This window comes from Dermacentor variabilis, chromosome 7 (genome assembly GCF_050947875.1).
Source record: "Dermacentor variabilis isolate Ectoservices chromosome 7, ASM5094787v1, whole genome shotgun sequence".
In the NCBI taxonomy this organism is placed as follows: domain Eukaryota; kingdom Metazoa; phylum Arthropoda; class Arachnida; order Ixodida; family Ixodidae; genus Dermacentor; species Dermacentor variabilis.
This window is the reverse complement of record NC_134574.1, coordinates 16,120,018-16,143,546: the sequence shown is the minus strand read 5'-3', so window position 1 is coordinate 16,143,546 and position 23,529 is coordinate 16,120,018. Positions and strand designations below refer to the sequence as shown.

The window sequence follows — 23,529 nt, the reverse complement described above, 5'->3', positions numbered from 1 at the left end:
GGGTTCCGGGCACAAAATGGACATCACGGTGACGAAGGTCGTAGCGTTGCTTTTGTTTGCCTTGAGAGACTTGTAGACGAGCGCGCGCAAGTTGGCGAGCATAGTCAGCATGGGTGATAGCATCACGGGCATAAGCGCCAGTTGATGCTGTGGTGGGCGGAAGCACAGTGTCCAAAGGTAGCGTCGGTTCACGGCCATACAAGAGGTAAAAAGGAGAAAAGCCAGCAGTGTCGAGACGACAAGAGTTGTACGCAAAGGTAATGTAAGGTAGAGCCTGGTCCCAGTCACGGTGGTCGTCTGAAACGTATTTGGATAGCATGTCTGTAAGGGTGCGGTTCAAACGCTCAGTGCGGCCGTTCGTTTGAGGGTGGTAGGAGGTGGTAAATTTATGCTGTATTGAGCAGGCACGCATGATGTCGTCAATGACTTTGGCTAAGAACGTACGGCCACGGTCAGTTAGCAATTGACGCGGAGCACCATGAATCAAATTGATATCATGCAGGAGGAAGTCCGCAACATCAGTTGCGCAACTGGTCGGAAGAGCGCGGGTTACGGCGTAGCGGGTCGCGTAGTCCGCCGCGATTGCAACCCACTTGTATCCTGATGTAGATTCCGGAAATGGGCCGAGGAGGTCTAAGCCGACACGACGGAAGGGCTCGGCAGGGATGTCGAGCGGCTGCAGGTAACCAGCGGGGAGCTGAGAAGGCTTGTTGCGTCGTTGGCAAAGTTCACAAGCGGCGACGTAACGTCGAACGGAACGGGCAAGGCCCGGCCAGAAAAAACGGCGACGTACACGGTCATAGGTTCGAGATATGGCCAGGTGTCCTGCCGTTGGTGCGTCGTGAAGCTCTTCTAGAACGGCTGAGCGGAGGTGTTTAGGTATGACAAGTAGGAACTCAAAGCTGTCCCGATTAAAGTTACGACGGTAGAGTACCGTCGCGGAGGAGCGTAGAGTGGCGTCGGCCGGAGTGTGTTCAAAACGGTCGATGAGTGCTCTGATGTAGGCGTCACGACGTTGCTCGTCGGCGAAATGAAGCAACTGCGACACATAGAATACGCAAGCCGCACCGGTAATATTGGAGGAGTCAGCGTCGTCAACAGGGTAACGCGACAAGCTGTCAGCGTGTTTGTGCAAGCGGCCAGATTTGTAGACCACGGAATATGAAAACTCTTGTAGCCTCAAAGCCCATCGACCAAGCCGGCCTGTAGGATCTGTTAGCGATGAGAGCCAGCAGAGAGCATGATGGTCAGTGACTACGGAAAAAGGGCGACCCTAAAGGTAAGGACGGAACTTCGCAACCACCCAGACTACAGCAAGGCATCCTCGTTCCGTAATGGAATAGTTGCGCTCCGATGGTGTGAGGAGGCGGCTCGCATAAGCAATAACGCGATCCTGGCCCCGCTGACGCTGGGCTCAGACGGCACCTACGCCATGACCGCTGGCATCTGTACCCAATTCTTTAGGGGCATCGGGGTCGAAGTGGGCGAGAATGGGTGGTCAGGAGAGAAGAGTAACAAGACGAGATAAGGCGGCGGCTTCTATACTACCCCACGGGAATTGTACGCCTTTCTTCAAAAGATTATTGAGGGATCTAGCAATTGCCGCAGAATCTTGAATAAAACGACGAAAGTACGAGCATAGCCCTAAAGAAACTTCCAACGTCTGCGGCTGTCTTCGGAACCGGAAAGTCTCGGACAGCGCGAGTTTTGTCGGGATCAGGCTGTACTCCGGAAGCGTCAACGAGGTGGCCAGAACAGTAATTTGGCGGCGGCCGAAACGACATTTGGAGGAGTTAAGTTGCAGCTTCGCCTTGCGAAATACATCAAGTATAGTTGTTGGACGCTCAAGGTGAGTGTCGAACGTTGGCGAGAAGAAGATGACGTCGTCGAGATAGCAGAGGCATGTGGACCATTTGAAACCTCGGAGCAAGGAGTCTATCATACGCTCAAAGGTGGCACGGGCGTGGCATAATCCAATGCCACAACCTTAAATTGGTCAGGTGTGATGAACGCGGTTTTTTTCTCTGTCCATATCGTCAACAGCAATCTGCCAGTATCCCAGGGTGTCTACCAAGCTGACATTTTCAAATTCCTTGAGTTTTCCAGGTTTTCCCTGAGCACTTTTGCTAAATTCCCTGAGTGAGCCAGAACTTTGTTTTATGTCAAGACAGGCTGACACCATGTTGCCCGATGCTGTCACCCTCTAGTAAGCATGTTGAAACAAAAAATGACTTAATCCAGTTTGAATATTAAGGAGTAATATCTATTTTATTTCAAAAGAAAACAGAAAACAGTGTTACGAAAATGCAGAGTGAAAAAAAAATGATAAAACCCATTGCAAATTGGGTCGAGCATTTTCAAATACGAATGTAAGGAGATGCATACATAAGTAAATATCTTTTTGAATATGAGCTATTTCTATCAACTGATAGCAAGCTCATCGGTATGAGGCCTGAACTTTGTCACAACTAAGATTCTCTCTCAGCAGCTGGGAAGTCAATCTCAACTGTCCTGACAATGACATACTCTCAGCCCGTACAAAACATCTCAGTGTTGGGTTTCACTGCTTTAAATAGCTTATTTTGGTTTGAATGAGAGACACCTGGATCTCGGCATCAGCCAACGCTTTTTTTTTAGCTCAAGCTCCTTCAAAGAGATGGCGGCACGCTTTATTTCCCGTTAATTCCTCAGGACGTCGGTCCTTCCTGTTCTCATCCTCCTTCTGCCACACGTTCACCCCATGGATCATTTCAAGCATCCTCTTGGTCAGTTGTACAGTCAACGTCCGATTTCTCGGACTCCCTAGTGGCCGCAAAAACATCCGAAAAATCGGGCAGTCCGAAAAAAATGAATGCATGTGCCTAACTGCCTATAAGGGCTAAAATTGGCACAGGCACGCCCGCAAAAGTTCTTAAGGCCTGCCAGTACACTTATTAGGCATATCAGTGCTCTTACTGTGACAGGAGATGGGGGTGCACGCGCGTATATTTAAGGAATACATACTGTGGGTCCCGTGACAATTGCCCCTTCCCACGGTTGTTAAGCTTCACCTCCTCACACTGCTGTAATGAGGCGAAGCTAACTTTCGGAGACTGGCATTACGAAACGCGCTGTGTGCGCTCTGCGATCTTCGAAGCCAATGGCGAAGATTACAAACGTGGTGTTGGTGCCATTGCTGACAGCGGCGAATTCTTTCAATGAAAAACACGGCACCGCACGGCAAGAAGCTTAACAGCGAACGTAGAAGCAGCTAGGTCTAACGTTGCCGTGGTGGTGGCTACGGCTCCCGGCGGATCTGCGTGCCATAGTGCCAGTTCGAGGCGGCGAGATAATCAAAATGGCGGCGGTGGCGGCTTTGATTAATGCCATTTCAGACCTGCAGTCAGGGCAATATACATCTACTATATGGAGTTCGTGGTGGTGCCGCAAAGCCGTGCAAATTATCGGGCACGTCCGAAAAAGCGTCTGGAAAATCGGTCGTTAACTACTCTGGCAATACATCGTGCCGATGACACGGCGTCAATGACGATTCATTGCGATTCCTCTGTTACTCGAGCCAGCATTAACACGACTTTCGTTCCCTTTCAATAAAGTTACAGCTAATTTTCCCTGACAGAAGCATAAATTCCCTGAGTTTTCCCCGAGTTTTTCCAGACTGTTCAAATTCCCTGAGAATTCCCGGTTTTCCCGGTTTTCCCGGTTGGTAGACACCCTGTATAATCCAGAAGGAAGATCAATAGAAGAGAAATGCCTGGAATCGTGGAGGCAGTTAAGGGCGTCGTCTATACGTGGGAGCGGGTAGGCGTCCATCTTAGTAATGTTGTTCAGATGACGGTAGTATACACAGAAGGGCCACGTGCCATCCTTCTTCTTAACCAACACTACAGGTGACGCCCAGGGACTCGAAGAAGGCTCAATGATATTTTTGACTAGCATTTTGTTGACTTCACTTTGGATTACTTGGCGTTCCGACGCAGAAACTCGATACGGTCGTCCGTGAATAGGAGTATCATTGCCAGTAAGAATCCGGTGCTTGACCGCGAGCGTCTGGCCTAAAGGGCGATCGTCGAATTCGAAAATATCTCTGTAGGACGATAATACTTTGTAAAGGTCTTCAGTCGGCGCAGAAGACAGGTCCGTCGCGACCATTTTCTGTATCTTCGGATCGGCGGCCGAGGCTGGCACGATGGGCCAGCTAAGCTCGCAAGAAGCATCGGTCGATAAAGTTGCCACGTGATGGTCGCCGACACAATCAACGTTGGCAAGGCAAATACCTTGCGGTAGAATTTGCTTTGCCAACCCAAAGTTAAAGATAGGCATGAAAGTGCGGTTCGCAGTAATAGTAAGTACACTGTGAGGCACGGTAACGTCATACTGCAGTGGAATGTCGGGCAGAGGTGTGACGAGGTACTCGCCATCAGGGACTGGTGGGGAAGACAAGAGTTCAATATAGGCTATTGATTTCGGCGGCAGGCGAATAAAGCCGGTGGCGCGTAGGCGGCACTGGGGTGCGTCAGAAGGTACTGCGAGAATTGGCAACTCAAGGCGAAGGGTACTGGCAGAGCAGTCAATAAGAGCAGAATGCGCGGAGAGAAAATCGAGGCCGAGAATTAGGTCGAGGGGGCAATGAGCAATCACGGTGAAAAGGACAGGAGAGTGGCGGCCGGCGATGCTAACACGTGCCGTACACATGCCGATGATAGGCACAGTACCGCCATCTGCAACGCGGACAACGCGTGCTGACGCTGGGGTGAGGAGCTTGTTCAGTCGTCGTCGGAAGGCAGCACTCATAATAGAAAGATGTGCACCTGTATCGATAAGTGCCGTGACAGGATAGCCATCAACGTCAATGTCAAGAAGGTTTTGGTTCGTGTGTAACGTGGGCAGACGATTTGAGGGCAGTGTCGACAACGCAGCTTCACCTCCAGAAGCTGGAGTGCCTAGTTTTCCGGCTGGGCCCGGGAGGCGATAGGCGGCGAAGAGAAGCGACGGGGTTGGCGCGAACAAGACTGATGGCGTCGAGGTGAGGACGAGCGGCTGTAGCGAAGGTTCGGAGCAGGGGCATCAGCGGCATTGGGTTCATGGCGCGTGGCATAGGGAACAGAAGGTCCAAAGGCGTGGGAATAAGTGGCGGCGTATGTCCGAGGAGATGGTGGCCATCGGTTGCGGCAGTGACGAGCGACGTGGCCGATGCGACAGCAGTGGAAGCAGATCGGCCTATCATCAGGGGTACGCCATTCGGACGGGTTGCGGCGAGATGTGGTAGAAAAGGACTTTCCGGGACGAGGAGGGCCGGTAGAGAACTGGCGAACGCTGGGTTGAGAGATGTTGAACATACGGAGTTCAGACCCATGTTCTCAAATTCCTGCCTGACTACGGCCTGAATCATGGCAATCATGGTTGCTGGCGGATCGGGAGGCGTCGCGGAGAAAACTGGCGAACACGAGGCCTCGAGCTCGCGGCGAACAATACGGGTGACGTCGTCACAGGTGGTGGCCTGACGCGGTCGACCTCACTATGTCGACGTAGCAGCGGAGTTGGATAGCCGCGTGATGTGGTGCGTGATACGGCGCCTCTTGGCTTGTTCAAGGCGACGGCATTCTTTAATGATGGCGTCGATTGTCGACACGTTGCCGAAACCAAGCAAATTGAAAGCGTCGTCGGCGATACCTTTTAGAACATGTGACACTTTATCTGATTCAGACATAGCGTCGTCAGATTTGCGGCATAGAGCCACGACGTCGAGGATGTATGAAACGTACGGCTCTGTAGACGTCCGAACACGAGACGCAAGAGCCTTTCTCGCGGCAACCTTGCGGCCAATGGGGTCGCCGAACAGCTCCCGTAGCTTTTATTTGAAAGTGTCCCAACTGCTTATCTCGTCGTCATGCGTCTGCCAAGATAAAAGATGACATTGGCGAGCACAATGGTTGTGTCCCATCTGTTATTAGCGCTGGCATGTTCATATAGTTTGATCCACTCGTCAACGTCCTGTCCCTCCAGGCCAGAGAACACACCAGGGTCGCGATGTTGGGCAACCGTGACGACTGGAGCAGTCGGACCAGCCGAAGGCGTTGCAGAGGCGGGCTCGTCACCGGGAGGCATGGTGACAAGCTCGATGTACTGACCACTCCGGAGTTCCGTGGCGAGGACGGGGATCGGTGACCTTCACCAGAATGTTATATGCAGAAAGACACAGACGAAAGAGGCTATTTACAGGCTATTTACACTGGGCTGGAGACAGAGCGCCAGGCCGACATTCGCTCGCTCCAAGGGCACAGGCCCTTTTCGTCGTTGTTCTCGCGGCGGCTCGTCCCTTGAGCATCGTTCGATGATAGCGTAATAATATTATAGGACCACTGTCCCCTACTTCCGCTAATGATAACTGATTTATTGTAACCATGGCGGACTTTGCAACACGTTACCAAGACGCAGTTACTTTGGCAAACATTGACGCGGAAAGGATTGCCAAGGTGTTGCTTACGATGTTTTCCCGCATTGGAATTCGGCGCGAATTTGTCACCGACCGAAAAACACAATTCACCTAGCAACCCATGAAAGAGTTAAGCCGGCTGCTTTCGTTCAGGCAACTACCGACTATGCCATACCACCTAATGGAAAATGGTTTAGTGGAATGTTTCAACGAAACGTTGAAACAAATGATTCCGCGAATGTGCCAAGAAAACCTCAATAATTGGGCTCAACACTTGGCCCCACTGCTATTCGCATACAGAGAATTCCCACAAACAGGCTTGCGCTTTTTGCATTTTGATTTTCTTCATGGTCGTTACATACGTGGACCTACGACCATCCTCAAGGAACTACGTCCAAGGAAAAATCTCAAAGGAGAGACTAAGGCGACGCACGACTACGTAGTAGAGTTGCAAGAATGGCTGCAGCAGACATGTCACGACGCCCACGAGGAGCTTCAAATAGCTAAAGTTACACAGAAGCAATATTGTGATCGCAAGGCAAAGGCGTTGCACATTGGCATGGAAGACAAAGTATTATTGTTGCCATCATCTGAGAAAAACAAGCTATTCCTTACGTGGAAGGGACCGTTCACTGGCCTTGAGAAGACAAGCAACGTTGATTAAGTCGTTGACTTGGGCACACGAATAAGTGCTTTTCACATAAACTTGCTTAAAAGTATGAAGAAAGATGTCCCTTTCCAGCAGCAGATCAGCAAGCCGCTGTAGCTGTCAACACCCTTGAAGATGAATGAAACAACCCGCCACTTATTGTACAGAACCAGAAAGACGCTTTCCAGGATGTAAAAATTGCCACTGAATTGCTTGATGAGCAAGCCGTAGAAGCAAAGGAAACATTGTCTACGATCGAAGACATATTCTCGGACGTACCTGCAAAAACCCACCTTGTAGAATGCCAGCTAAGAGTGATAACGGACATGCCGGTGCATGTCCGGCAATATCGGGTACCTTTTGCAATATAAAAGGTTATCGAAGTTGAAGTGCAAGAAATGCTAAAGCAAGGCATCATTGAACCATCAAACTCTGCCAACCATTCGCCGGTGCTGGTAATGAACAATAAAGACGACAGTTTGCGCTTGTGCACTGATTTTACACATCTAAATCGAGTGGTCATAATGGACAACGAACCAGTAGCACTCAATAGCGAGTGTACTATAGCACTACAATAGCACTATAGCGAGCAATAGATGCTCGCCAAGCTGGGTAAGAGTCGGTACTTTCCCAAGTTCAACTTTACGAAAGGGTATTGGCAAGTGCCAATGCAGTGTGATTGCAAACACATGACAGCCTTTCAATCTTCGTCGGGGCTCTATTAGTTCCGATTTATGCCGTTTGGAATTAAGATGGCTACAGCTGTTTTCACAAGGCTTATGAGAAAAGTAGAGGACGGTATCCCCAATATTTACCACTACTTCGACGACGTCTTAATTACCACCGAAACATGGGAAGAACATGTTCACACTCTTCGGCGTTTCTTCCAGCAACTCAAAAACGCCTGTCTAACCATCAAGCCCTCCAAAAGTGAAGTTGGCTTTACCTCCGTAAAATTTCTAGGGCATATTATAGGTCACTGTGCCCTACGCCCGCAGATCGAGACCCTCGAGAAAATTGAACATGCCAAGCAGCCAACTATAAAGGAAGACAGTTCATTTTTGGGCCGTACTGGATACGACCGAGACTTAGTGCAAATTAGTCAAAAGTATCAGCGCCCCTCACAAAACTGACCCACAAGCGTGACCCACAAACTGGTCTGGGAGCTGCGTCACTAGGAAGCCTTCGACAACTACGGCACTTACTCTTTGATCAGCCAATTCTACACTCTCCAGATTTAGAACAGCCGTACAGACGTACAGATGCGTCATCGAGAAGCCTCGGAGCTGTCCTTCTACAACGCCACGGTAGTGTTCTGCACTCGGTTGCATACGCAAATAGGAAACTGCTGCCTAGAAAAGCATGTAACTCTACCATAGAACGAGAAGGCCTTGCCCTTCTCTGGGCAATCCAAAAGTTTCATGTTTTTGTCTACGGCAAGCGCTTCTTGCTGCAAATGGACCATGAACGATTCGCATACATTAACTAAGCCAAGCATGAGGACGATAGAATATTGCGCTGAAGTTTATTCATTATGAAATATGACTTCATTGTCGAATACATCAAAGGCAGCGACAATATTTGAGCGGACTACCTAAGCAGAGCTTCTTCGTTCTTCAAGCTTATATGTGTATGTACATATCTTTTGTTATTGCTTATATACGAGTGCGTGTTGTTCTTTTTCTCACTGTGTGAACTGTGTGCAATGTGTTAACTGCCTACTGTGAACCTGTGAACTGCGTGCGCTATGTATCAGTTCCACGAGTCCTCCTGCTTTGAGATCACACAGCACGGCAAATTTTTTTAAAACTGAAACAATTTTATTGTGTGGAGGGTAATGTGGTGAAAGACGACGATGGCAGACATGGCATGACGCGGGGAAAAGAGACACGCTCGAGGGTTGGTGAAAGAGAAAGAAGCGGAAGAAGAGCGACCGGGGAGCTGCGGGCACAGATCGAGCGAGCCGAGAAGGTTCGAACGAATCCCGAGAAGGCTACCCGGGATGCACCGCTGGGCAGCCTCGTGACGGACCATCGAGGCAATGTCCTGCCGTGTCCTGTGCCTGCCTGGTTCCAGTGCTCTCAGGGTTCCTGTGCTCTCGGAGTTCTGGCACTACCAGGGATCCGAGCCACTACCCCAGCGGCTTTTCGCCGTGTCACTGTCTCTGCCTACGCAACCTAAGCCGTCTCCGACGCGTACGGCGGGTCAGCGACGATTACAACCACACATGAGCGAACCTATGCAGTTGGACCGTATGCCACGACGCCCGGTAATCGCAGTGGGCGAGGTACGGTAACTGAGCAGTGTGCCGCGTCGTCGTATTCCCCGCCGCATTAGAAGACCGCCTTAATTCCTGCTAAGTTTGAAATTTTGTATCAGTGCAGTGTTGTTAATTATATGTCCACCGGTGCAACCAGTCCGCCTATCACCTTTGAGTCCTTCCTCACGGCAGCTCACGTCAACAAATGTGACGGTACACATTATTACCCTACAGCCATCCTTGGAAAAAACACGGATTGGAAATGCTTATTTAAACATGTGGCTTCAGCTTCTTCATCGACTATAACTGCATTATTAAAACTTAGTTCGCCGACTCCAATATGATCAGATCCACCCTCCTTGATATAATGCCAGAATGACTTGGGATTAGTTGTCATTTTACTATTGAGCCCTAACAAATATTTCTCTTTTGCTTTTTCCACACTTGATTTATAGTGCTCTGTTATTTACGGACAACACGTCGCCTTTTCTTGATTTCTCTCAAAATACCGCACGTCAACCGTTGCTTCTTGCATTTATTAAGCTTGTCTGCTCGTTTCGCAGGTAGAAACTTATCCACAAGGGCTAACAGCTTATCCCTAAACTTAAGCCATAAATCCTTTATACTATGGTTTTCAGCAAGGCACTCAAACACGGGCAAATTAGCTTCTAGCGTTTGAGCTATGCTTGAGCAGTCATCCCTGATGTATAGGAAAACCTTTCTTGTTGCACAACTTAAGATTCTTGCACTTCCTTTCTTAATTTCTGCAACTGCCATGTGGTCACTAATACCTGGAATAACACTGACATTATTCACCAAACTGGGGGAATTTGAGAACACGATGTCTAGAACGTTATTATTTTTCGTTGGGCAAATAACAAACTGAGTAACACCAAAATAGTCAATTGTATTTGTCACTTCTACGTTTACACGGCACCCAATGCCTCTTACACATACTCCATCACGCCATTCTAAGTCTGGTAGGTTAAAATCACCAGCAAGAATGAAAGCCCAGCTTGCAACTTCGGATATTTCATTCAGCAATTGAAGTGTATTGTAGTCCGACTTCAGTAGTCGGTAAAATACACCTACGGCGAACAAATAATTATCATCTAGTGTAACTGTGCCCCAAACATATTCGACATCACATGGGATGTCTAAGACGGCAGATTTCAAGGAACTTCGCACAATTAAAAATACATCGCCCCCATGGCTCGGCCTATCTCTACGGTACGCGACAAATTTGCTCGGAAACATCTCACGATCGCTGATATCACGGTTCAGCCACGATTAGTTGCCAATAACTACGTCAGCTCGCACCGACTCGATTAGTCCTGCCAATTCTTCCGTGTTATTCGTTACACTCTACAGTTTATTAAAACGGCGACCAGTTGTGCCGTGTTAGTTTTTTTCCAGGCAAGCATAATTTTCTTTTTCTTTGTAGCGGAGCAACTACCTTCTTTTCGTCATTCCATACGTAAGCTTTTTCCTCAAAAATAGGTCTATCAAAATCCAGTTTGTTTTGTTTTCTCGCCTTTGTGTGCTTTACCGCATTCCCATAGTCGGTTTTGCCCTTCCCGGGTAGCTGGCGCATAATCCTGATCAACTCTGTACTCTAACCCCGTAAATTTTCTTGCGTTGGACAAATTTTGTTGTTTTTCTTTATACGAAGAGAGGTTTATGATAATCAGCCTCTTTTTCTTTGTTCTCGGTGTACACTAATTCGACGTGCTTTTTATAGTGATGTAACTTCATTTCCCAGCTTGTCGCCAACAATCTCTTTAATCAATTCCTCGGATTGGTCTCATGTTTCCGTCCTGTTGCCATCTACTCCGTAAAACAAAAGGTTTTGCCTCCGACCTCTATTTTCTAAGTCAACATTCTTAACTTGCAAATCCCTCAATACTTTCTGAAGTCTCAAGTTCATCATTATTATGCTGTACAACTACTCTACCAAGGTTCTGAAGTTGTTTCTTAGTTGATCCAAGGCTGCATTCTGTATCCGCCATCGTTTATTCATGTACTGCTATCCTGGATTCAATGGAATCTAGCTTATTCAAGATTGAAGTTTGTCCTTTCTGCACGCTTTGCAATATTTCCATTTCAACAGAAAACTGGTTAAGTTCAATATCACCGGCAAGCAACAAAAACAGGAACACGTAAAAAAACCTGTTGGCAAATATAAGAGACCTACTTCGAGGCACAGGCGCTCGCTTACTACAATGAACATCAGCAAAGAACATAGTGGGAGGAGACGCTCTCACTTCTTTGAGTCCCGCCTGGGCACAACCAGGGTCTACCTAAAATGGCGATACAAAACATGGAGACTAATGCAAAGCTGCACATACCACACCTTTACCACATTACGAGACCTATGGAGCAGCACATACCTGAGCTAGCTGTCTGAGCACACATTACCATATCAATACTGCCATTCTGCCTTGACAACATCGCCACTACAGCAAAAAATACTACACACTTTTCTCCTAGCGCGCAAACTGGGTAGAACCCATAAGCAGTTTATTCCTTCCTCCGTGAGGAGCGCTATGGCGTGGGTTTCTTGTAAATGCAAACCGCCATTCCTTGCGAGCCTACAGTGAACGCCCACTGCGCGTGGTCGCCGCGATGAAGTCCCCCAAACTGCCTCCTTGTAAAAGGTAGGCGATTGCTGAGAGTAAACTATGTTAAATATGTTCTTATAGCGGGCTGGCTGCATAACCAAATGGAGCGTACCAGAATGAAATCTCAATACAGCCATCGCATGCCTTCGTAGTGGACGACTGTGCGCCTGCATGCACGTCTGTGCATAATGGCTTTCGGTGCGAGCACAATTTCGCACCATGCTGGCAGCTTTAGGCCGCAGCATATGATCATTTGACAGCACACAAGCGACCATTTGCGTGGATACTATCAGAGCTGTTCCATATTATACCGTTATAATTAGGGACTTTAACCTCTAATGCGACTTGTGCTAAGCCATCGAGACGGTTAAATTTTTTTCCGTTTTCTTCTAAGTTCTTGGACCTTTCAATATCATTATTTCTCAAGTTGCATCACACAGTATTTCTATCGGTCTTCTCCGGGAGAAATTTCCTGCTGCTTCTTTTTCTTAATCCAGTATAAATTAGTGTTTTGTGCTAAAACGAAAACGAGCATATGCTATCCCTTTTTTTCGTGTGATTCTTGCCCTTGCCTTTCCATTCCAGTGAACACGCAAATATCTAGCATCAACAAGTTCACAGACCAAACCTTCATGACATTAGCCGGGCTACGTGCGCGAAAGCGTCTCAGTGCACGCTTTCTGCTACTCACTGTGCATCGCAGCCCCAATGCCGCAGCAGAAATCTTCCTCGCGGAAATGCTTGCGGCACACCCGACTTGTAGCCGATGGCTGTTTGGCGGTTCTAAGTTTCGTTATCCAAGCTACACGCAGCGTCTTGTCCAGCCTCTTACCTGTGAAGGCTTCAAAACGCTCCGTTGCATATGCCCGGTACTACAGCACCGAGCTCCAACCATATTGGAGTCCTTCAAAGGCAGCCACTACCTATTATATTGCTTTCACGTGTTGCCGAGCACACACCCGAAGCGGGAAAACCTCCTCACTTAATCAGAACCACATCTCAGTTGAACTTCAATCTTTCGTTTTCAGATTGCTTCGGCGCTTCCGAAGCAGCCGACGCGGCCACTATGTCCGCGTGATACCTTATACCACGTGATACCGACGGCGGCGCCAGCTTTTTCAGTGGTGGAGTTCGCACCCCCCCCCCCCCAATACTACTATCTGCTTCATATGCTATGCCTACACCATTGTGCGCCCGCAATGTTCTTTTAATGCGAAGCATCCTTCTCAGAGTGCAGCCGGTTTTCGGTATCTGGTTGTCTACGTTCGACACGGCCCCTTTCCTATCACTTTGTATTGATCATTGTTACAAATTTTACATTCTTAGCAAAAACACTGACGCTTAAAAAGTTATGTCTTAGGAAGAGTTGCGCCTTAGAAAGAATTAACACAGGAAAAAACGAGGTAGACGAAAAGAGCGGAAAGTTATTCTAAGCCTACAAAGTTATTTTCTCGCCTGGTGATGCCGTGATTGAAATGACCTACCCGTTTCTGTAGCCAGTATAGCTAGCGGACCTCAAAAATTCCTCAACATGCTAGGCAATTTCCTTTAATATATATGCATTCCTTCCCTTGCGATCAACTGTTTTTTTTTAGATCTGCTCTTGCACTTAAAATGTACTGTGAGTATTATCAAACTGGCTTTCGCTTTGTGCTCCTTTCTCTTCAGTGTGCATTTTGCTCAGCTTCGTTTAACAGCTTTATTTGTGTGTGCGATGAGTCAACATTACCCTTACTTTGAATACCTAGAACGCATTGCTATGCGTCTTTGACAGCTAGTGTATCCCTTTTCCTTTGAGTTTTATGTGCTTGTTGACAACATTAGTCCCTCCCCTTCTTAATGATATTAAAAAATTTAAAATTATGGGGTTTTATTTGCCATAACTACGATTTGATCATGGAGCCCACCTTAGTGGGGGACCCTGGATCAATTTTGACCAGCTGGCGTTCTTTAACATGCACCTAAATTTCTGTACACGCGTGTTTTTGCATTTTGCCCACGCCTAAACGAAATCGCTGTGGCTGGAATTTTATCCCACAACCTTGGGCTTAGCAGCACAACACCAAAGCAACTAAGCAACCATGATGGGTCCCCTTCATAATGCCCTGAGGATACCACAAACAAATAAAATAGATTGATCGACAGTGACCTCGGCGTGAAACCAACTTTTCCACAATGGGCAACAACTGTTTGGGGACAACAGCCTTGGGCAACGGCAGAGTTTACCGAGGCAAGTGCACCACTGACCTTAATAGCTGTTGCCATGATAAGGGCCAAAACTTGGTACCAGGCTTTGCTTGAACACCCAATGTAGATAAATAAAGGTCACCATTCTCCTGTGACACCGTCATTTTGCTTTCATACATTTTCCCAAGGAAGTTAACAGTTCATCCTGGCCCAACTCGCCCAACAAGACGTCCTTTTAAGAAGATAACAGTAGTACTGACCCTTAGCGGCACAGGTGGCCCATCCGGCCATGGCGGAGATAAGGTCGAAGTCCTGGCGCCCAAGGCCCCATGCCTCAAGGAGGGGACGCCCCACAAAGGAGTCCCAGTAGCAACGGTGATGGCAGCACGTTGCCATGAGAACGCCATGAACACCGCTGCACACGGTCCACAACTGTAACTTCTGTCTGGCTTTGAACAGGGTGACACAACAACGACAGGACACCGCGTGTGTGTATATATATATATATATATATATATATATATATATATATATATATATATATGCATTACAACCGCTTTATGCCAATTAAAGCAAGCACAACTTGGTAAGAAAAGAAAAAACAAAAAGGACTGCTCAACGTATGGAAAATCTATTGCAAATTCGTTAAGCTTGTTGGCAAAGTGTACGCGGTGAAAGATGGGAATGGGGAGTCCATTCCGTCTTTCGTAATGTTTAACAGCCTCGGAAAAGCACAGCAGCTTACGATAGGTAGCGAGGCACTGGAAGTGGTAAGGAAATACATCTACTTAGGGCAGGTAGTGACCGCGGATCCGAAAAGACTAAAATAATCAGAAGAATAAAAATGGGCTGGAGTACGTTTGGCAGGCATTCTCAGATCACGAACAGCAGGCTGCCATTATCCATCAAGAAAAAAGTGTATAACAGCCGTGTTTTACCATTACTCACCTACGGGGCCGAAACCTGCAGGCTTACGAACAGGGTTCTACTTAAATTGAGGACGACGCAACGAGCTATGGAAAAAACAATGACGGGTGTAACGTTAAAAGGATAAGAGAGCAGGTTGGGTGAGGGAACAAACGAGAGCTAATGACATTTTAGTTGAAATCACGAAAAAGATATGGGCATCGGCAGGGCATGTAATGCCCTGCCCATGGGTCACCCATGGCTGGGTCAGATGGCTGGGTGACCAAGGCTGGGTGACCCAGCCGGCTGGGTCACCCGACCTCTCTCCACTCGATGTGAAAGATCGTACTTACATGATCGAGACAGACTCAGATTATCTCAAGACAAGGATAACGGATGTCTGCCATAGAATTCGAGTGTCGGTCATCAAGAAATCCACTGAAGATGTGATAAAGTGGTCCCAGTACTGCACAGCTGCAGGAGGAGACCTATTCCAACCCGTCCTCAAGGCACCAGCTGGTGTTCAACGGAGCTTACGAATTCATAGATAATAAGGGCACACTGAAATCTGATGTACCTTTTCGTTGTTTTTTTGTACCGGCATCCTGATTGCTAATTACGATCATTTATAAGCGGTTATTTACTTTATTAAACACATCGATTTGCCTTTTCTCAACACAACGCAAGTTTCTGGCGCGAAATATAGGGCGCACATACTCTGTTGAGCAGTGCGAGCAAAGGCAGGGTTTTGAAACATGCTATGCCTATTACATTGCTTTTCGTGTTTCGTGCGTCGCTTGAGCCGCGTTATCAATGTGCTTTTTTTATCAATGTGATCAGTCGGCTTCGAGAGACCCATAATAACTCTCACGCAGAGAGGAAGGAATAGCTGCAAAGCCACGAAACCTGCTGTTGGTGCTCCTTCAGAACCTTTATCAAGGCGATGCACTGTCTCTTCGGGTTTGTGACAGGCAATGCACTAGCTTTCAATCGGGTTATTTAAGGACGCTGCTTTCGGATGCGGGTGGGAGCACAGTCATGTGGTATTTTTTTATAAATCGTCAGCTTTGTTTGCCCGTCGGAAAAAAATTGCACGCAATTAGTATGTCACTGAAAACAGAGTAATTAGATGCCATTTGGGGGTGCCTGGGAGTGCCTACAAATGCCATATTTCCATTTTGATAATTAGGACAGTACTTCTCGAATTAGATAAATACTTGCAATTGTCGAAGTAAATTTTAGGAACCAAGGAATTACTGGCGGCTACTCCACTGTACTGGAAACAATATGCACTAGGCTTTCATCGAGTAACGCAACTGCTCTTTTTTGATGTCTTGGTGCATGATAGTTTGGGTACCCTGTATAATTAGCTCAGTAACCTAAATGAGGCCAAGCCGGATTGACTGGAAATCAGAATCAATAGCAGTCATGCACAGGAGCGCTTATACTTGGACAAAAAAAGGAAAAAAAAACACAGAAAGAGGCTGCAGTTTCGCCGGAAGGCGAAGGAGTATTAGTGATAGCGAAGTATAAAACAATTTCACGAAGGAAGACTACACCACCGAGAGACGCCAGATTCTTGGTGCTGCGAGAGTACTCGGGCTGTGAAATTGAATTGACTCCTAGTATGAGGAGGGTAGATAACCGATGGACATTAGGGGTTACTGACTGGATTCCAAGAGAAGGGAAATGTAGCAGGGGCGGCAGAAAGATAGGTGGGCGGATAAGATTAAGAAGTTTTCAGGGACAACATGGCCATAATTAGAACAGGACCGGGGTAGTTGGAGAAGAATGGGAGAGGGCTTTACCCTGAAATGGACGTAGCCAGGCTGATGATGACGACCTCTTTCGTTACCGTGGCAAGACAAATTGATCGATTCGACCTACGCTTTCTCTATGCATTGTTAAACATCTTCGCTTATATTCTTCTACTAGCAAAGGCATGCGCTGTCTGAAATCACCACTGAACTTTAATTATTTGTGAGATTTCACAATTGCAGATTGGGAAGTGTGTAAAAACAAAACTTCGATTGGAGGTATTGTCGGAACTACATTCCAGAACTATCAGCACTTTCTTAATAAAACGATGCAAAATTTGCACTTTGTTCGACTCGGCAACATACTTTTTAATGAGAGCAACAGTGGACAAGCAGAAGTTTCTGTCAGGTTGTTCAATTATGCGATCTAAAGTTTAGGCTATTGTAACAATGTTAATGGTATATGCTCATGAGTGCGTGTTATTTTTGTAATTGTGTGCGGCTAATACCAAGCGCAACTTTCACCATGGGTAGGTTCTATCAATGAGGGTTTTGAGAGCGTAAGTACAAATTTTTACGAGCAGTCCTTCCCACTGCGTGGAGTTTTGGCAAACACGAAACATTGCACTCGACTTAAGACCGACCTTCGACCAATCCTTGACTAGCAGACTAATTTCTTAAATTTTGAACACTGCTTACGCAAGTGCCCTTATTTATCACGATACAGTGTTGTGTAACCCTCCACACTACTCAACAATACTGTATAGGAACTGAACAAAAAGTGTGGATGCTCCAGTACTACTTGAACACACGCTAGACCAGTTTGTTTGCACACAAAATCTGATTGAACGCAATAATAAAGTATGACAAAGCTTATGCATACTCCCTGGCCTGATGACCATTGCGTCGCGAGTCTAAAAAATGCATTAAAAATGAACCAGGTGCCTGCTGCAATGATAAAAAACAAATGCTCCCTGAACAACAGGAAATTATCGATTTTTACATTATCGAAGCTGCTGTTTTCTGCATAGAATTGGCATCACCATACGCGCCGACTATGGGGGGTTCCTGAGCCCCCCTCAGCATGCCCCCCCCCCCACCTAACGTGTCGTTTTCGCTATTGTCACCCATACAATTTGAGGTTTCCTTTGACTTGCCTCGACCTTTTCACTTAAAATTTTATTGTGCATTATTGTTTTTTTCTGCATCATTGTTGCCGCGGATGTGCGCCGATTTTAATTCATACTTTATTGCTGCAAATCATGACAATAACACAAGCGCACTAGAAGTACCAGCAGCGGCTCCCTCATCCCTAGTTTCTCACTTAAACATTGGTTTAAATTTCCACTGTAAACATCATGCACATACACAATATAGTTAACTATAGAGACAGGAGAAAGTTTCTTATATCTTTAAGGAGAGCGAGGTAGCCAATTAACAATTATTTCTGAAGGTATGGATAGCTTATGCCTAGAGAATGAATACGTTGCTGTACGTTCACCTCATTTGAAAATGCTTCGCGCGCTTTTTTTTTACCCTGAAAAAAAAAACTGCACACTTTAGTGACTCCAGCGGCAATTTTTTATCAACAGCGTGTAAATGCACGTGAATGATGTGTGTCTCAGTATTGCTTCTTTCCAGTAAGCAAAGCTAACTACTCATTCAAGAACACTTCGAATAATTGCAACATTTAGTAGGAATGGAAACATCGTCATTTGCATGTAGAGGTCATAAATATATACAGGGTGTCCCAATTAACTGTCGTGCTCCAAGATTTAAAAAAGAGCAATGCGTTACTCGTAGAAAACCTAGTGCATATTATTCCCAGTACAGTGGAGTAGCTGCCAGTTATTTTTTCGTTACTCCGATTTAATTAGGTAATCTTAATTCATTGTCTAACTCGCGACGTACTATCATAATCATAAATGTGCCAATGAGGCATTTGTAGGCACAGTCAAGGGACATCTGACTGTGGTATTTTGAGCGACGTACTAATTGCGTACTATTCTTTCCCGATTCATAAATAAACCCTGCGAAATATGCAGAATCGCAGGTGAGTGTACTCCCACCAGCATTATAAAACAGCGCCCTCGATCAGGCTCCTTTTGAGTTACCCAGAACGAAATGAAGGAAATAAAGAAAAAAATCCCCGCCCAAGCACTCCGTCCAGATGGTCAACCAGCGAAGCTGAAACGCGCGGCCCCGCTTTTTTATCGCTGTATTAATCCCGACGGTTCCTTAAAAGACGGCTTAGTAGGCTGCCGGATCCTCGGTACGACTTGCCGCTTGCGCTCGCCTCTACGAGCCTGCTCTTGCGCTCTGGCTGCAACATCGAAACGGCATAGACGAGTTCGTTCGCGGTTCTGCTCGCGGCTTTGCTGATCGAAAGCTGCCTGCTCCTCAGCAGTATGTATGCTGCGTCGCTTACTCGTGTCGGAGCTGGACAGAAACTGCTGCGCACCCGCTCAGCTGCGACGGAGAGTAACGACGTCACTACTGGCGCAGCCAATCGCGCGCATCTTTCGCTTCTCTTTCTTTCCTCCATTCTTTTGGAGTTGGCGTCGGTGCAGTTTTCGGCGTACAGGCGACAGAGGGACGGAAGAACCTGCTAGCCATATAAAGCTGCCCTGTAAAACATCTGATCGAGCTAGTGCCTTATCTGCCGCGCCTCGGCCGAAGTAACACGTCGCATTAGTTGGAAACAGGCTGTGATAGCTGTTGTCTTAGCTTAGATGAAGTGCACGGATGTTTGTTTTTTTTTTTGGGGGGGGGGGGCACAATACCGATAACCACAAAAATAAATTTACAACGTCAGTGCAAAAGTTTGAAGGTGTGGTTCGTTTCGTCCCAGTCGCCACGTCTTTCTCTAGTGAGCAGAACCTAAAAATGATGTTTGCCTTGGGAGCTGCAAATGACAAACCGCAAACATATATAAGTCATGGAATTGTGGCGGTAGACCAAAGGTGTCAGTTATCATCAGAAATGATCAATACCTCAGACAATCTGGCAGCTTCAAGAAACAGCAGCGTAGGACTCCACCTTTGAGTCCTAGCCTATGCACGAATGTTCTAGCATTTGTGGCCTCATTTGTGTAGGGTGTGGAATTTATGCCGGTGCTTTAACCAGCCCGATCTTTTTCGAACATACACTAACTGAACAGGTAGAAGGAGAGGTAGATGACTTTCTCAGCGAAGTTCCACTGTCACGTCTTCCACTTAAGGGGTACAAACAACATGGGGCACAAGCACGCAGTAGCAGCTGAGCACGAAACTGGCTGGATGCAATTTTTTATGCGCAATAGATTGGAAGGCACGCGCCTGTATATTAGCCGGCTGGGTCACCCGACCTCTCTCCACTCGATGTGAAAGATCGTACTTACATGATCGAGACAGACTCAGATTAGCTCAAGACAAGGATAACGGATGTCTGCCATAGAATTCGAGTGTCGGTCACCAAGAAAGCCACTGAAGATGTGATAAAAAGTGGACCCAGTACTGCATAGCTGCAGGAGGAGACCTATTCCAACCCGTCCTCTAGGCACCAGCTGGTGTTCAACGGAGCTTACGAATTCATAGATAATAAGGGCACACTGAAATCTGATGCACCTTCTTGTTGTTTTTGTACCGGCGTCCAAATTGCTAATTAGGATCATGTATAAGTGGTTATTTACTTTATTAAACGCATCGATTTTGCCTTTTCTCAACACAACGCAAGCTTTTGGCGCGAAATATAGGGCGCACATACTCTGTTGAGCAGTGCGAGCAAAGGCAGGATTTTGAAACATGCTATGCCTATTACATTGCTTTTCGCGTTTCGCGCGTCGCTTGAGCCGCGTTGTGAATGTGCTTTTTTATCAATGTGATCAGTCGGCTTCTAGAGACGCATAATAACTCTCACGTAGAGAGGAAGGAATAGCTGCAAGGCCACGAAACCTGCTGTTGGTGCTCCTTCAGAACCTTTATCAAGGCGATGCACTGTCTCTTCGGGTTTGTGACAGGCAATGCACTTGCTTTCAATCGGGTTATTTAAGGGCGCTGCTTTCGGATGCGGGTGGGAGCACAGTAATGTGGTATTTTTTTATAATTCGTCAGCTTTGTTTGCCAGTCGGAAAAAAATTGCACGCAATTAGTATGTCACTGAAAACAGAGTAATTAGATGCCATTTGGGGGTGCCTACAAATGCCATATTTCCATTTTGATAATTAGGACAGTACTTCTCGAATTAGATAAATACTTGCAATTGTCGAAGTAAATTTTAGGAACCAAAGAATTACTGGCGGCTACTCCACTGTATTGGAAACAATATGCACTAGGCTTTCATCGAGTAACGCAACTGCTCTTTTTTGATGTCTTGGTGCATGATAGTTCGGGTACCCTGTATAATTAGCTCAGTAACCTAAATGAGGCCAAGCCGGATTGACTCGAAATCAGAATCAATAGCAGTCATGCACAGGAGCGCTTATACTTGGACAGAAAAAGGAAAAAAAACAGGAAGAGGCTGCAGTTTCGCCGGAAGGCGAAGGAGTATTAGCGATAGCGAAGTATAAAAGAATTTCACGAAGGAAGACTACACCACAGAGAGACGCCAGATTCCTGGTGCTGCGAAAGTACTCGGGCTGTGAAATTGAACTGATTCCCAGTATGAGGTCTTCTATTCTCATATTGCTCATATAAGGCCGTCACTACAGTGAACAATTAACTTTTCGAGGGCATATGGTTTCTTTAAGCGGAAGATATATATATATATATATATATATATATATATATATATATATATATATATATATATATATATATATATATATACGGGGTTCGGAAAGATGGGGGAGCCCTCCCTGCCCCGCAAAAAAATCAAAACTTTCCGCTTATGGGCATCACTATGGCTAGTATTGATGCCGACAAATCTGCGTAATAATTTTTTTGCATGGCCTGACGTACAAAAGCCGGGCACTAGGAGCCAGAGGCATATTTTGTGTATTTCAGATATTTTTTTTATTCGTGGTACATATACTAAAGAAATAGCACATTATTACTTTCATTTGTGTTCCTTGAGGTGCTTTTTTTAGGGAGGCCTGACTGTTGGGCTAGTTGGTATAGCATTATAATTATGGTACATCAGCGCAAATTATTAACAGACCCAAAGAACAAATCAGAGAAGAATGGACATTACTAGCAACTGTTTATTCTCCTGTCACTCATGGATATTTCTACAATTTTTTGCACATGTACGCCGTCGCAACATTGCATCACAAGAAACCACGACACAAAGCTTTCGCGTATCAAAGAGCAGCTTGCATGAATTCGTAATCAGAAGAATTCAAGCTAAACGAAGCTTCACTAATACACATACAGGCATTCTTTCAAGTTAACAGCATTCTTTGGGTACTTAGCGCACTTTTTGGGAGCTATCTTTTTATCTATGCATGTTTATACTTAGCCATTTATCGCCTAACTGGATCACTGGGTAGTGAGTAGTCCAGTGGGAAGCGCATCGGGCTGCTGTGCTGAGATCATTGGGCTCAAACCCACCCATTGGACCTACCTTGGTCACTGAGTGTGGGCAAATGTGCCGCTCTTCAGCAAATCTCTTGCACGCCGACAAGGGTTACCGTAGACGCTGGACTGTGTAGTCAGCACTGTGAAGAAACACTTAGGCTTTGATTTGGAGTGTAACTCACTCTGTGGTAGCCTTCAATGAAATTCTTTGACAAACGCAAGTTTGCTAACTAGGTATCTTCCAATAGATGTATGCCACTCTTCAATGAACGTCTTTGAAACCAACTTGGGTAACTAGGCATGTGCCACTGGGAATGTGCCGCTCTAAAATGACAAAATAAGGTCACTTAAGTTTCTCCAATGCTGGTTAGAATGTTCCCCCAAGGCCAGCAAACCAACTCTTTAGCAGGCTTCGCCACAAATTCAGTGGGTATGTGCCATTTTTCAAGGAACGCCTTTTGCACTGTGATGGTTAGGATCGTGAAGTTGTAAGGTACGTGACGTGAGGGAGATGGAGGAGACGGTGCGTGATTATGAAGTACACGACATTTATATTAGACTGCATGCAGACAAGAAAAACATCTGCAACTAGATCCATGCATGTATGATTGTTCGAAAACAGGAAAAAATCTGATGCCGTCTCATGAGGGTGCTGTTGAAGTTCAGAGGCGTGGTGAGACTAGTAGGGTCCTTGAGATGGAACAGTGGCGGGTAGAGTGAGGATTGACTGGCAAAGTGGAAGGAGCGGCACGGAGCAGGAAGAGGTGGGTGGCCCCCAGCTCCTAGACGGCACCAGGCCGCTTCGAGGCCTCGTGCCAAGCAATGACCCGAGGCATTCTCTGTCCCAAAGACGGATGCCCGGTTTGGTGGACCTCATGTATAGATGCGGGATTTGTAGGTTCTGTGGCCCTAGTCGTGCCAACGTTCCAACGCACATATTTATCTGCTGAACGAGCATCACTTGCTCTTTTCTTCTTCTTGTTGAGGTCAGCCTCATTGTTGTCTGCTCTTCATGGTCTCATTTTGTGAGTACTTCGTCAAAATCACCCCCCCACTTTAAGAAGTTCTTTCTTTCAAAGAACTTGAGCGCACTTAGTATACGTTGGTCCACTGTAGCACACACGCACTACAGGAGCGTTAACACTGTCCCACAGTTCTGAGCACCGCACACTCAATACACATAAGACCACATAAAATTTAACACAGCATTACAGTTCTGAG

The 23,529-nt window shown here is 46.5% G+C and overlaps 1 protein-coding gene across 5 annotated transcripts in view; it reads right to left on the bottom strand.

The window, feature by feature from the left end:
• Positions 1-23,529, bottom strand: part of LOC142587347 (tRNA:m(4)X modification enzyme TRM13 homolog) — a 424,180-nt gene that overhangs the window by 115,203 nt on the left and 285,448 nt on the right. For 4 of the 5 annotated variants that reach the window (XR_012829490.1, XM_075698280.1, XM_075698279.1 and 1 more), the window contains one exon: positions 14,411-14,565. The exons of the other annotated variant lie outside the window; for it this stretch is intronic. Coding sequence is in view for 3 of the 4 variants with exons in the window: in XM_075698280.1 (XP_075554395.1) it covers positions 14,411-14,565 (155 nt within the window). In the remaining variant the exon portion in view is untranslated. The remainder of the gene's footprint in view (positions 1-14,410; positions 14,566-23,529) is intronic. 5 annotated transcript variants of the gene reach the window in all.